General features: G+C 36.7%; 1 protein-coding gene across 1 annotated transcript in view; it reads right to left on the minus strand.

Moving 5' to 3' along the window:
- The window catches only part of SUCLG2 (succinate-CoA ligase GDP-forming subunit beta), a 359,237-nt gene that overhangs the window by 283,648 nt on the left and 63,489 nt on the right, over positions 1-12,100 (minus strand). Inside the window, exon 2 of the mRNA XM_044675780.1 lies at positions 7,386-7,527. Coding sequence (XP_044531715.1) covers positions 7,386-7,527 — 142 coding nt within the window. The remainder of the gene's footprint in view (positions 1-7,385; positions 7,528-12,100) is intronic.

Here is a 12,100-nt window from a genome sequence, read left to right on the forward strand (position 1 = left end):
TGGACTCGAAACTACCACACCAATGCAACTACCAACAATTTGGAAATAGGTCTTGATCAAGGACACATGACAAAACCAGTGGAAATGTGCGTTGGCCATGGGTGGGGGGAGTGCGGGGGGTGAAGGGGAAAGTAGGAGCATGAATCATGTAACCATGTTAAAAATGATTATTAATAAATGTTTAAATTAAAAAAAAAAGTTGGCCCATCACTGGGGTAGACCTTGCCCACCACAGCATGGTTAACGCTGACCACCTCCATACCAGAATGTAGGATTCGGATACAAGATTTCCAAGCTTCGTAAGCATAGCCATAACAAAGCCTTGAAAAGTAAAACAATTAGAGACCCAGTTAATTACCTAAGCAATTAATGAAGGCTGCCAATCATCTTAACGTGTAACCATGGCCTTTATATTTCACATACAGTTCCTTAATGGTGTAGTAACTCATCTGGCTTTAGCATGTGATTACATAAAATGAAAGAGGAAAGTATATTGATGACTCGAAATATGCTGGAGCTGAAATCCTTCATAAGCAAGTCAAGTTCAATAAAAGCTTCTTATCTCCATTGGACGCGGCTATGTCATTAGCACAGGGAGAATTAATGTCTGCTTTCCTACTTCAATATCATTTCCTAGTGAAAAAAAACAACAACAAAAATGTAACTATTTAAAACACAATCTTTTTCCTTTAATCATACCCTACGATTTTCTTGTCAACATGAATGGCAAAATCAATTGTCAAACTTCTAAGTCAAAAAGAAAAAAAATTCTTGTTAAATTCAGCCCATTTTCATATGCAAAAGCTATTTCTCAGTAGACTTCTTTTCTTAGCTAAAAGCTACACTTATTTGATTCTCTCTCCTCTAATGATTATTCATGAGAAACAGCATGGCATAGAGAAGAGAAAACTGGCCTCAGAGTCGGAAAGACCTGAGTTCAAGCCCCTCCTCTAACACATATTCTCCAGGATACTCCAGGCAAGTAACTCAACCTCTCCTAGCTCTTGGTGTACTGTTGACCTACAACTTGCCAAGAAAGCACTGACCAACACTGGTAGGCATAGTCTCTACTATCAATGAAATGGTATTTCCAGTCCTTATGCCTAACGATCATGGTGATAATACTGATGTGCTTCACACATAATGAGCACTCAATGAATATTTGTTCACAGAGATGGCACAAAGACTTGAGTTTGAATCCTGCCTTAGACATAATCATTCTGTGTTCCTGCCTCAGTTTTTTAGCTGTAAAATGGGGATAATAATACCACCCAGGGTGGCTTTGGGGATCAAATGAATATGTAAAGTTTTTAAATAAAATTGAAAGTACGATATAAATTTTAGTGATTAGGATGACAGTGGTGGCTTTTGTTGATATTGTTATTATCTATCCTTTAACTGAATTTCTCTTAATCTTCAATTAGAAAATGATTATGTAATAGACAAAGCTCCAGTTATTAGAAATTACTCCACTAGCAAATTTAGTCACAGCAGTGGAATTGGAGATTGTAGTCCATAGGGGAAATGGCAGGGATAAAACAGGGGAAGGCCCCTGTAAGAATGAAATTTGGGAGATGCCATCTTTAAGTATATATATGTATTTTCTATTGACACGTGGAAATTATCAAACTACATTTCCCGTGGTCCAACGGGTTTCTGGTTCCGGTTCTTTGGGCGTGGGGACGCCTACGTCTCCATGCAGAGAACAGTTTAAATCTCCTGGGTTAGGGGGGAGTGGCCCTCTTGGCCAGCAGACTCAGGAAGAGACGGGAGGTAATAATGGATAGGGCGGCAGTTTTGAATTCTTACAAGCGCGTGGTCTAATGACTTTATCTATCATACTGGCTTTAATTAAAACTAATATATATATATATATATATTTATCTCAGCCTTTATTATTATTTATCCTTATACCCCAAAGACAAGTCCCAGCATGGGTGCTGAGGCTTTGACAGTGGCACAGAGATCAGTCCTGCTAAGAGAGCAACCAATCCCTTAGGAACCTGGGAGTAGGAGGCAGGCAGTGGCCATAAAGGGGTACTATAGCAGCAGGGCCATGGAAAAAAGAAAGCAGGGAATGAAGGTAGGGAGAAGGGAGCCTAACCAATTGTACAATTTGGGCCCTGAACCTTGGAGCAAAGAAGAAATCCTTGCCCTCCCTCACCTTGAGTTAAATCCTCATTTACTCACTCTGGTAATCAGCAAGTCCCATAGCCAATTGCTAGTAAAGGAAGCAATCCTTCGTAAGGAACTAATCACTCATAGTATCACTTATTTGCTGTCAAAGGTGTGTATACTGTCCACATTTTTTAGTCAAGTCAGTGAATCGCTAAAATCCATCCTCTATGAGAAAATGAGTCTCATCTAAGAGCTGGCCATTACAAATTTTGTTAAAATCCAAAGGTTGTTTGCATTACCAATTTCAATCAACCTCTCCCTTTAAACCATAATGGCCCCACAAATCTTCCCCTGCTATTCGAGAAGCAATAAAATGAACCATCAAGACAATGTTGGTAGATTACTCAAATTATACAATGACAGCCTTAGAACCTGCCGCATCTTCCCCTAATTTTATTAACACGCATTCCTTATCATAAAAATGCTGACAGTATGGAGACTCTCCCAAGAACATCATCGAGTTAAAGAAGTCAGAAAAGTAATGAGTGAGGAGATGAAGTCTATAAGGAAACATCTGTGTTTTGAAACAAGTTGTGTTTTTTAAAGCCACCTTCGCAACCAATTTCCAAGTAAATCTTCCCCAGAATCCTATGACTGAAATTTACTTAGAATATTTTCTAAAACCAAGACATCGGACATCTGGCATCATGTAACAGTACATGTAACTTGATGAAAATGGGGAGAAATGCTTTTTTGAAACTTCTCTTGGAAATGTTTGCAATAAAAAATTGTTTACATAAAAGATGCCTCAACTTGATGAAGTGGGAGAGATACACAATCTCATGCCAGAAGATTTTAGGCAGAGGTGAGCCTTCACAGTGAAAGCATGAATTTATCTAACCACTTATCTTTGATTAGAACCCTGTTTCAATAGAGTCCTTAGGGTCCAGGTCCAAAAAACCATCTTATAGGTAAAAGTGTATTGCTGATGAGCCATGTTCCACTGGTAGAGGGCAGGGCTTGGACTCAAATAGATTAGGCTTAAATCCTACCTAAGATACGAGCAGAGAGATACAAGTACTTCAATAGAAAGTACTTTTTTTGCATGTGCTAAAAGGAGAAGTGAAACTAAGAGGTTAAAGTGCTGGGGAATTCCAGGAAGGGGGGGATTATTGCTGACTAGGAAACAAGGAAAGCTGCATGGAGGAGGAAGGAGAATTTTATCTGGACTATAATCTATAGGTAGGATCTCAAAATAAACCTCTTACCACTTCACACCTAGCAGATTGGCTAACATGATAGCAAAGGAAAGTAATAAATGTTGGAGGGGATGTGGCAAAATTGGGACATTAATGCATTGCTGGTGGAGTTGTGAGTTGATCCAACCATTCTGGATGGCTATTTGGAACTATGGCCAAAGGGATTTAAAAGACTGTCTGCCCTTTGATCCAGCCATACCACTTCTGGGGTTTTACCCCAAAGAGATAATAAGGAAAAAGACTTACACAAAAATATTTATAGCTGTGCTCTTTGTAGTGGTAAAAAATTGGAAAACGAGGGTCTGCCCTTCAATTGGGGAATGGCTGAACAAATTGTGGTATCTGTTGGTGATGGAATACTACTGTGCTAAAAGGAGTAATGAACTGGAGGAATTCCATGTGAACTGGAATGACCTCCAGGAATTGATGCAGAGTGAAAGGAGCAGAACCAGAACATTATACGCAGAGACAGATACACTGTGGCACAATTGAATTTCATAGACTTCTCTACTAGCAACAATGCAATGATCCAAGACAATTCTGAGGGACTCATGAGAAAGAAGCTCTCCACATCCAGAAAAAGAACTGTAGGAGCAGAAATACAGAAGAAAAGCAACTGCTTGATCACATAGGTTGGTGGAGATATATTTAAGGATGTAGACTCTAAATGATCACCCTCATACAAATACTAATAATATGGAAATAGGACTTGATCAATGACACATGTAAAACCCAGTGGAATTACATATTGGCTACGGGAGGGTTGGGAGGAGGGAAGGAAAAAACAAGAATCATGTAACTATGGAAAATTTTTATTAATTAATCAATAAAAAATAAAAAATAAATCTCTTTTCTTTCCTCTGACTTATAGGAAAATAACTGAAGATAATTCATCACAATTTTAATAATCTCATAAATTATTTAGCATTTTAAAGTCAGTGAGGAAGGGGGCAGGGAAGGCCAAAGAGATGTGATACAGACTTATTAAATGAAATATAGAAGCATCAGTTAGTCCTGGCATTATTACATAGAACTGCTGAATGACTGATTCATTAGTTGTCACCACCTATTTGCATCCACAGCAACACCTCAGACCAAAACACCTTTCCATGGCTTCCCTTCCCCTAAATGTACAGGATCACTGGACTAGACTGTAAATTCCTTAAGGGCAAAGATTATTTTACTTTTATATTTGTATTCCCAGAGCCTAATAAGTTTCTTGGCACATGATGCTGTTGTTGCTGAATTAATTGTTCAGTTGTGTCCAGCTCTTTGTGACCCAAAGCACGCCTATCCTGTCTACAGACTTTCTTGGCAAAAGATCCTACAGTGGTCTGCTATTTCTTTCTGCATCCCAACACAGTTATTGCTCAATAAATGCTTTTTCATTCATTCACTTATTCATTCATTTGCTCATTCTCTTAAGAATATGAGAAACTTGATTCAGGATAAGGTTAGTCAAAAACCAGAGATATATATATTATATGTCTTTCAGATTTGCAGAGTGCTTTCCACATAATAATTAATCAATCACCAAGTATTTATTAAGCACCTGTTATGGGCCAGGCACCATGATAAGGTCTTTGTGGTTGTTATTATCCTACTTTTAGTCCTCTGGAAATTATCCCTGAGAGAGTGGTTAAGTGTCCTGGCCATTCACACAGCTAAGATGTTTGCACTACCCTATTTTGTGTTATCTTCTAGAATACATTTGTTTGCATTACCAATTTCAATCAACCTCTCTCCTAGGGCCTATCCCTATACTTTCCCTCCATTGCCCCCATGAGCTAAAATCTCCAATTCCACTGCCATGACTCAATTTGCTACAGGAGTGGTTTCTAATAACTGGAGCCTGCTCTATTAGGTAGTCATTTTCTCCTTAAAGATGAAGATATATTCAGTTAATGGATAGATAACAACAACAACTCAGCATAAGCAACCACCGCTATCATCATAATCACTTAAATTGATATCGTATTTTAATTTTGTAAAAAACCTTCCAAATGTTATTTCATTTTATTCTCCTAACAAGCCTGGGAGGTAGGATTCTCAGAGGAGGAGAAAGGAGAGAGACGGGTTTGCATTCCTCTTTCTAAGAGAGCCTTGATTCTAACCAATGTCCTTTTGATCCCAACTACCGTCTAACACTCCATGTTCGAGGCCAAATGAAAGAGTCTGTTGCCGTATAATGTAAGTCAAGAAAACTTAGCATTTTATTTCTCTGACAGCCTCTGGAGATCAAGGAACTAGATCAGTGTTTTTACAAGTATTCTAAACAGCCCTAGTTAAGGAAAATGCTGATACTAGGAGTCATGATCTGGGGACTAGAAACAAGATGGAGGAAGGCATCTGTCCCCTCCCTTCTCAAACCTAGGGAAAAAAAGGTGGGTAGGGTGGGGCAGAGACACATATAAAGCCAGGGGCAGGAGTAACTTAGGAGTATCAGATAGGTCAGCCAGTGTTTCTGAGGAGCACTGAAGGGCCAGGCATGAATGGGATGGAAGTAGGAATATAGAATAATAATTGCTAGTCAAACAGGGGTCTAGACATAAGCTCAAGATGTGGCTTTTGGCAAAATTAGAAGAGATTTGGAGAGGAGAAGGAGGGGTAGGAGCCTGGAGAATCTGAGAAAAGGAGAAACACCTGACAGATTCAGGAAAGAGAGAATTTTACTCCCCTTGATTCAGCCTTCTGTGAGACCTGACCTGAGTAAGTAGACATAGATCCCATAAGGCAATGGGACCAGAAGACTTCTGCCCAAATATTAAACATTCAGTATAAAAGCAATCTTAACTTCTTCCATTTTGCTCTGACATTTCCTCAAACTCTCCTTCATCCTGAAGGAAAATTCTTTGCCCTCAAGCCAGCACTGGGTTTATAAGTTCCATCAATCCATTGTGCTCCATTATAAAGATCCCCATGGACATTCTTGAAAAAACACTGAATTTTGTTGTTGTTTTGTCATTTCAGTTGTGTCTGACTCTGTGATCCCATTTGTAACATTTTTTTTTGCAAATACAATGGAGTCGTTTGCCATTTCCTTTTCCAACTCATTTTACAGTTCAGGAAACTGAGGCAAACAGAGCGAAGTGATTTGCCCAGATTCATACAGTTACTGAGAGTCTGAAACTGGATTTGAACTCACAAAGTGCTTTATCAGTTTATGCTACATAACTACCCTTTGCTATAAATAGAATCACATATTTCAAAAGGATCTGCTCTAATCCATCATATTACAGATGCGGAAAATGATGCTGAGGAAAATGAATGGACTTACCCAAGGTCACAGAGATAAAATCATTGGAGGCACTATTGGAATGTAGGACCTCTAACTCAAAACAGGGCTCTTTCCACTGGACTACACTACTTCAAACCAATCAGCAAACTCTTGAGAAAATCCTGTTTGGTGCCTTTACAATCTGGCTCTAACTCTTGCCAGAATTAAATCACATTTTTTCCCCTCATAGACTTTATATTCTAAGACTATGTCCTACTTTTGTTTCCCAATACATGGCATTCTATCAGCCCTGTCTGTGCCTTTGCATAAATTGGACCTCCTCCATGGGATGCGCATTTCTAACTTCCTTCAAGACTCAGATGAAACGCCATATCATGACAGGGGCCTCTCCCTGGAGTCCCTCAAAATTACTCATATGTGACTTTCTGTACTTCTCGTCTGTAATCATCCATGCCCATGTTGTTGGCCTCCAGTGGAATGTAAGCTCTTCAAGGTCTTCCAAAGGACCTGATTTTTTTTTTCATGATTTTCATTGTTTTCCAGAAATTAGCAGACTCCCTTACAACTAAGTAGGTGCTTAATGAATTTAATTCAATTAAGAATGATTACCTGTAGCTTCCTTCACACGGGAAAAAAATCAATTTGGCTAATCAGATATTAAATTTGAATCCTAGTCCTCTCCCTAGAATGCTGATGTAAATATCTCAAACAACAAAGTGCACTATGATTAAGCAATGGGTGTTCTATCCTGGCAAATGAGCTAAACTTACTCAATCTCTTAGCAGCATTGAGAGCATCATTGGCTGTGTCTGCCACAAAGAATCTCTGCACCTTCACTCCATGTTCTGACATCAACTTTTTGCTCTGGTATTCCTGCAGGTTCAGCCATCTTCTGGAGGTTACCTGAATACCCTATGGAAATAAGGAGAAACAAGAAAACCTCATTAAGAACAGCTCCCATAAAAGTTAAATCAGCTAGACAATTCCTCAGGCCATTGTACAGAGCTGAAAAGGGGCCATAGAGGCCATTTAATTTAACCTTTTATAGTTGTGGAAACTGAGGCCCAGGGAAGTTAAATTTCTTACTCAAGGTCTCACAGGTAGAATTAAAGATGGGATTTGAACCAAAGTTTTTAACTCCACAGCCAATAGTATTTTCACTGGCCCACATAGCTTCCTAAATGTCATTGTGACTACCAGATGAAAAATAAAAATAAAAGATATTCCGCTTGATTTGACAAACATACCAAAAAGAGTGTTATAAATACTATGAGTCTGGGGGGACAGGAAGGACCTAGTTCCAATTTGACCAACTTGGTTGCCAATTACTAAAATAGACACACTACATGCAATTTAACCAAGTAAATATATTTTAAATTTTGAATATGTGCAGGACCTGTGTTCAGTGTTGTAGGGGTTACCTGAATGGGTGAGACACTGTGCCTGCCCTCAAGAGGTACCGCTTTTCAATGATACATAAGACTAGTCAACTAAGCATTATTTTTTAAAAGTTCATTTATTTAATTAATTAATTTAGAGTATTTTTCCATGGTTCCATGATTCATGTTCTTTCCCTCCTCTCTTCCCACTCCCCTCCTGTAGCCAATGCACAATTCCACTGGGTTTTACATGTGTCATTGATCAATATTATTAATGTTATCCATATTATTAATATTTGCAGTAGGATGATCATTTAGAGTCTACATCCCCAATCATATCTTCATCAACCCATGTGACTAAGCGGTTGTTTTTCTTCTGTTAAACTAATTATTAAGTACATTTTTTTTTTCTTCAGCACATTAAAATGGACCCTATTGCCTTGAAAAGGCAAAAACTCTGCTCTTGGGCTGCCATTTTGATAGTGAAATAAGGTGTTCATTCAAACATCAAGTGAAGAGACACTTAATAATAAATCTCACTAACTCTTAGTTAATTCTGAGTGCTAGAAGGTGGGGAAGGGGCCCCTGGATAAATGAATTATAAAAACCTCACTAATGTTGGTGCACATGGCTATGACTAGTGATGCAAAATGAAACATGGATTTTCAGTCCTCACCAATATATTGGTCTTTTTTTGGTTAACTAAACTTATTTGCTACAAGAGAGGGCTTCCACTGGAGGAGAAGTTAATGGATTGTGATAAAGATTTTAAAAAAAAGAATAGAGTATGAACATAAAATACACAAAAGAAAAACTAAAATGTCAGAAGAAAACACATGGAGCAATATTATGATATTAAATCTAACATATACTTTAAAACTGATATGTTTAAAAAGTTTCTGTACAAATAAAACATGTAGCCAAGATTAGAAGGAAAGCAGAAAATGGGGGTATTTTTTAGAGACAGCATCTCAGATAGGGGTCTTATATGTAAAACATATCAAAAACATTGTCAAATTTATAAGAATAAGAGCCATCTCCCAATTGATAAATGGACAAAGTATATGAACAGATAACTTTCAGATAAAGAAGTCAAATTTTCATTCTGATTAAAATAGCATATTTTCTTGTCTAGAAAAGAAAGCCAAAAGGGGCTAAATTTAGCTTTATTTCTTTTCCTTTCTCTATTTATTCTTTGGTGAAAGGAAAAATAAATGATAACTTGGCAGAAGCTTACATGGTGGCAAAGAAAGAAGCAAGTGGTTTATAAATTTTATGGGTTCTACTGAAAGCTTGAACACTGTAAACCTCCCATGGATTCCTTGACATGGATTCTTATCACAAAAAAAGCAGATCCTAATCACTGTCTGCTTTAATAGATCATTTCCTAAGGTGAAACTTATTGCTGCCTTGATTCTCAAACTCTGGCTTTTAAGACATTTATCGTTCATTTCTATGTGATTTATTACTCTGTCCGACCTCTATTTCGTATATTAGAATGCTGTATCAACCCGTACTCTGCAGGGTGTCCAATAGTTCTCCTCTTAAATTGCTACTGGCATGAGAATGGGAGGGCGCACAACTTGAGTGTTTCTGGTCTAAATCATCATAAGCAGAGTTCTTAGTCATGTTAAAGAACAGAATCTCTGTTAAAAAGTGGAAACCCAAAACATTCTCTAAAAGTGAAATTATCTTAAGTAGATGTTTCCCAGATCTTTGCCACAATCCCATGACTTTCATAGGACCATAGTTTTAAATCCATCTATTCCAAGCTCCTCATTTTAAAGACCCAGAGAGATGAAGTTACTTAAGCCAATGGTTAATCTCCTGTCCACTGGCTCAAGAAAGAGAGAGCTAGAAAATGTTACTGTAAGAATACAATCATTCTAGAGAAACTTAAGACTGTAGCAAAAGGTGGCCCCTGAGAAAAGAGGACATCAGACATGTTTAGCACCCAATAGCCATCTCTCAAAAGAAAGACATGAGTCAATAAAGTAAGTCTCCACTAAAATACCAATTTTAAACTTATTAACTAAAAAAAACAGTTGGAAGAGGGCATTTGAGAGATACTAAATAATAGATACAACATGGTCAGGATCAATTCCTTTTCATTAGCGTGCTCACCGTATTAATTTTAAAAATGTTAATGGAACCTGCTGCACACTAATTGCCATTGATCCATGGTCCTATTTCATAGATATATAATAGATATTGAATATACATAATAATTGTAATGGAAAGCAGATCTAAAAGCTGCCGGTTGTGAGTTGTAAAATGAGGCATTGGTTGCAGACCCAAAGCCACCAGCAGATGGCAAAAGATATCATCAATATGTAGCAGAGAGGTAGGAGTTATTAACTACCATAATTAATGGTAATAACTGCCATAATTTCCTGTATTGGTTGAAACCAGTAATTCACACACACAAATAGCTACATATATACACATATGCAATATACATATACATATGTACATACATCTATGGAATAGCATTTATGGGAGGCGATATGTTTTTAATCAAATGTTTTGATTGCCTTATATAATTTTATATTTATATAATTTTATAATTATTTCTTTTATTATACTTAAATTATTTCTTTTATTATATTTAAATTATTTCTTTTTTTATATCTTTATATCTTTTTTATATCTTTTTATATATTTCTTTTATTATATTTAAATTATTTCTTCAGTTAATCAGAATTTATTCTCTCTCTTTCCCTTCCCCCACATAAAATCAATGGAACTCCAGTCAAGACTGGACTGAAGTTGACTGGTACACTTCATAAATGGAATTCTCCTTTATAACTCCTTCCATAGTCTTGATTTTTTTAATAGTCTATATTTTATAGGATCACAGATTTAAACCTAAAGGAGATCTCCGGTCATCTGGTCCAACCTCTCATTTTAGAGGTGAAGATACTACGGCCCAGAGAATAGAACCGAGTTATCAAGATCAGGAAGGTAATAAATTGCACCCCCTGGATTCCAATCCAAGTCTCTCACTTTAAATCTGAATTTTATTCCTCTGTACCACACTGAATCTAGCAACAACATATTGCAAAATAAGATTGTAGATGGAATATGTACCTCTGAGGAGGGCCCCTTTACAATACAGCACAAGCATTCAAATGTATCCACACAACCAAGATGATATAGAAGTATTAAATTATATGATAAAAATTATAAATTTGTAGGATATCAATAAACAAATGAAAAAATCTATTAAGTACCTACTATGTGCCTAGTCCCTGCTATTCAGGAAGTTTAGTTAAGGAGGTCTAAGAGGAAACTGTGGGACTTGAACTGAACCTTGAGGCACATATACATGAGAACAAATACACACACAGGAAGAGAAGAGGCCATCTAAAAAAGAATGTCCCACAGACATTTTGGGACTCAGGACAATAATCTGAATAAATGTAATACTCAAGAAAAGAGGTTCAGAGTCATTAATAGATAATTGCCATTTGATGGCATGAGAGTAAATGAGCTCAATTTTCCCCAGTACATAACCTCGTAAAAAGTTATTCCATACAACTAAAACTATTTTTAAAGAAAAAGAGGAAAAAAACAGCAAAAACTAATCTATATGCCCCAAAAGTTCAAAAGCACGTATAATTGACCTTTTACCTTAGCAAAAGAGAAGTGTAAAGACTTCTCATGTCTTTTCTTTCTGGCTACATTTGTTTTTAGTAATTTTGCAACATTCACGTTTGATTATTTCAAAGTTGTACTTTCCATTGACATTGCTGTGTATATATATATGCATATATATATATATATAATTTTCTCGGATCTACTTACTTCATTCCTCACCAAATCTTGTAAATTTTCCGTGCTTTGTTATATTTACCATATTTGTCATTTATTATAACACATTACTATTCCATTATATTCATGTATCACAATTAGATAGTCTCTAATTGATGGCTTTGTTTCCAATTCTTTTGCTACCATGAAAAGTGTTATAAATACTTTGGTTTATGTAGAAACTTCCTTTTATTTTATGAATTCTTCTTGAAATATAGGCCTAATAATAGAATAGCTGGGTCAAAGGTTGTGAACAATAGTTTTATTTGCATAATTCCAAATTGTTTGTTCAT

The sequence above is a fragment of the Gracilinanus agilis genome, chromosome 1, assembly GCF_016433145.1.
Source record: "Gracilinanus agilis isolate LMUSP501 chromosome 1, AgileGrace, whole genome shotgun sequence".
Lineage (NCBI taxonomy): Eukaryota > Metazoa > Chordata > Mammalia > Didelphimorphia > Didelphidae > Gracilinanus > Gracilinanus agilis.